The 2,758-nt window shown below is 41.3% G+C and overlaps 1 protein-coding gene across 1 annotated transcript; it reads right to left on the bottom strand.

The window, feature by feature from the left end:
* Positions 1-181: 181 nt before the first annotated feature.
* Positions 182-2,242, bottom strand: LOC143291373 (uncharacterized). Its single transcript, XM_076601213.1, has 4 exons — positions 2,081-2,242; positions 773-829; positions 515-577; positions 182-316 (listed from the first exon to the last, which is right to left on the bottom strand). Exons 1-4 carry the CDS (start codon positions 2,240-2,242, stop codon positions 182-184), a joined length of 417 nt encoding a protein of 138 aa, XP_076457328.1.
* Positions 2,243-2,758: the final 516 nt, after the last annotated feature.

The following is a 2,758-nucleotide window of genomic DNA, read 5'->3' as shown; positions in this document are numbered from 1 at the left end:
TTCTTCTTCTTCTTTTTCTTTTTCTGTCACCTTAATTATTGTCATCTTCTGTCTTCGGTCTTGTTCTGTTGGTGTTATTGTTATCAGTCACCGAGGCAGATCTTTTCCTTTTCGTATCATTAGTATTGGCGTCGTTATCATCGTCGGATTCATCGTGACCGTTATTACTGGTTGATCTTTTCTATCTTGTGTCTCCTGTGTCATCGCTTCCGTTGTCGTCGTCAACATCATCATCGTTGTTTGTGGTAGATCTCTTCTTTCTAGTGTCTTTCATGTCAGCGTTTCCGTTGTCGTCGTCAATATCGTCATCATCATCGTTGTTTGTGGTAGATCTCTTCTTTCTATTGTCTTTCATGTCATCGTTTCCGTTGTCGTCGTCAATATCGTCATCATCGTTGTTTGTGGTAGATCTCTTCTTTCTAGTGTCTTTCATGTCATCGTTTCCGTTGTCGTCGTCAATATCGTCATCATCGTTGTTGTTTGTGGTAGATCTCTTCTTTCTAGTGTCTTTCATGTCATCGTTTCCGTTGTCGTCGTCAATATCGTCATCATCATTGTTGTTGTTTGTGGTAGATCTCTTCTTTCTAGTGTCTTTCATGTCATAGTTTCCGTTGTCGTTGTCAATATCGTCATCATCGTTGTTGTTGTTTGTGGTAGATCTCTTCTTTCTAGTGTCTTTCATGTCATCGTTTCCGTTGTCGTCGTCAACATCGTCATCATCGTTGTTGTTGTTTGTGGTAGATCTCTTCTTTCTAGTGTCTTTCATGTCATCGTTTCCGTTGTCGTCGTCAACATCGTCATCATCGTTGTTGTTTGTGGTAGATCTCTTCTTTCTAGTGTCTTTCATGTCATCGTTTCCGTTGTCATCGTCAACATCGTCATCGTTGTTGTTGTTTGTGGTAGATCTCTTCTTTCTAGTGTCTTTCATGTCATCGTTTCCGTTGTCGTCATCAACATCGTCATCATCGTTGTTTGTGGTAGATCTCTTCTTTCTAGTGTCTTTCATGTCATCGTTTCCGTTGTCGTCGTCAACATCGTCATCATCGTTGTTGTTTGTGGTAGATCTCTTCTTTCTAGTGTCTTTCATGTCATCGTTTCCGTTGTCATCGTCAACATCGTCATCATCGTTGTTGTTTGTGGTAGATCTCTTCTTCCTAGTGTCTTTCATGTCATCGTTTCCGTTGTCGTCAACATCGTCATCATCATTGTTGTTTGTGGTAGATCTCTTCTTCCTAGTGTCTTTCATGTCATCGTTTCCGTTGTCGTCGTCAACATCATCATCATCGTTGTTTGTGGTAGATCTCTTCTTTCTAGTGTCTTTCATGTCATCGTTTCCGTTGTCGTCGTCAACATCATCATCATCGTTGTTTGTGTTAGATCTCTTCTTTCTAGTGTCTTTCATGTCATCGTTTCCGTTGTCATCGTCAACATCATCATCGTTGTTTGTGGTAGACCTCTTCTTTCTAGTGTCTTTCATGTCATCGTTTCCGTTGTTGTCGTCAACATCGTCATCATCGTTGTTGTTTGTGGTAGATCTCTTCTTTCTGGTGTCTTTCATGTCATCGTTTCCGTTGTCGTCGTCAACATCGTCATCATCGTTGTTTGTGGTAGATCTCTTCTTTCTAGTGTCTTTCATGTCATCGTTTCCGTTGTCATCGTCATCATCGTTGTTTGTGGTAGATCTCTTCTTTCTGGTGTCTTTCATGTCATCGTTTCCGTTGTCGTCGTCAATATCGTCATCATCGTTGTTTGTGGTAGATCTCTTCTTTCTAGTGTCTTTCATGTCATCGTTTCCGTTGTCGTCGTCAACATCGTTGTTGTTGTTTGTGGTAGATCTCTTCTTCCTAGTGTCTTTCATGTCATTGTTTCCGTTGTCGTCGTCAACATCGTCATCATCGTTGTTGTTTGTGGTAGATCTCTTCTTTCTAGTGTCTTTCATGTCATCGTTTCCGTTGTCGTTGTCAACATCGTCATCATCGTTGTTTGTGGTAGATCTCTTCTTTCTAGTGTCTTTCATGTCATCGTTTCCGTTGTCGTCGTCAACATCGTCATCATCGTTGTTTGTGGTAGATCTCTTCTTTCTAGTGTCTTTCATGTCATCGTTTCCGTTGTCATCGTCATCATCGTTGTTTGTGGTAGATCTCTTCTTTCTGGTGTCTTTCATGTCATCGTTTCCGTTGTCGTCGTCAATATCGTCATCATCGTTGTTTGTGGTAGATCTCTTCTTTCTAGTGTCTTTCATGTCATCGTTTCCGTTGTCGTCGTCAACATCGTCATCATCGTTGTTGTTGTTTGTGGTAGATCTCTTCTTCCTAGTGTCTTTCATGTCATCGTTTCCGTTGTCGTCGTCAACATCGTCATCATCGTTGTTGTTTGTGGTAGATCTCTTCTTTCTAGTGTCTTTCATGTCATCGTTTCCGTTGTCGTCGTCAACATCGTCATCATCGTTGTTTGTGGTAGATCTCTTCTTTCTGGTGTCTTTCATGTCATCGTTTCCGTTGTCATCGTCAACATCGTCATCGTTGTTTGTGGTAGATCTCTTCTTCCTAGTGTCTTTCATGTCATCGTTTCCGTTGTCGTCGTCAACATCGTCATCATCGTTGTTGTTTGTGGTAGATCTCTTCTTTCTAGTGTCTTTCATGTCATCGTTTCCGTTGTCGTCGTCAACATCGTCATCATCGTTGTTGTTGTTTGTGGTAGATCTCTTCTTTCTAGTGTCTTTCATGTCATCGTTTCCGTTGTCGTCGTCAACATCGTT

Source organism: Babylonia areolata, chromosome 17, assembly GCF_041734735.1.
Source record: "Babylonia areolata isolate BAREFJ2019XMU chromosome 17, ASM4173473v1, whole genome shotgun sequence".
Classification (NCBI taxonomy): Eukaryota; Metazoa; Mollusca; class Gastropoda; order Neogastropoda; family Buccinidae; genus Babylonia; species Babylonia areolata.
The sequence above is the reverse complement of the archived record's forward strand: the minus strand, read 5'-3'. Positions and strand labels throughout refer to the sequence as shown.

Bases quoted from the DNA above. Each gene is read 5' to 3' on its own strand.
- LOC143291373 (XM_076601213.1), bottom strand. From the start codon at position 2,242: ATGAAAGACACTAGAAAGAAGAGATCTACCACAAACAACGATGATGAC. The intron at 578-772 runs GATGACATGAAA...ACTAGAAAGAAG, and splicing joins TTGACGACGACAACGGAAAC to AGATCTACCACAAACAACAA. The intron at 317-514 runs ATGAAAGACACT...ACCACAAACAAC, and splicing joins ACGACAACGGAAACGATGAC to GATGATGATGACGATATTGA.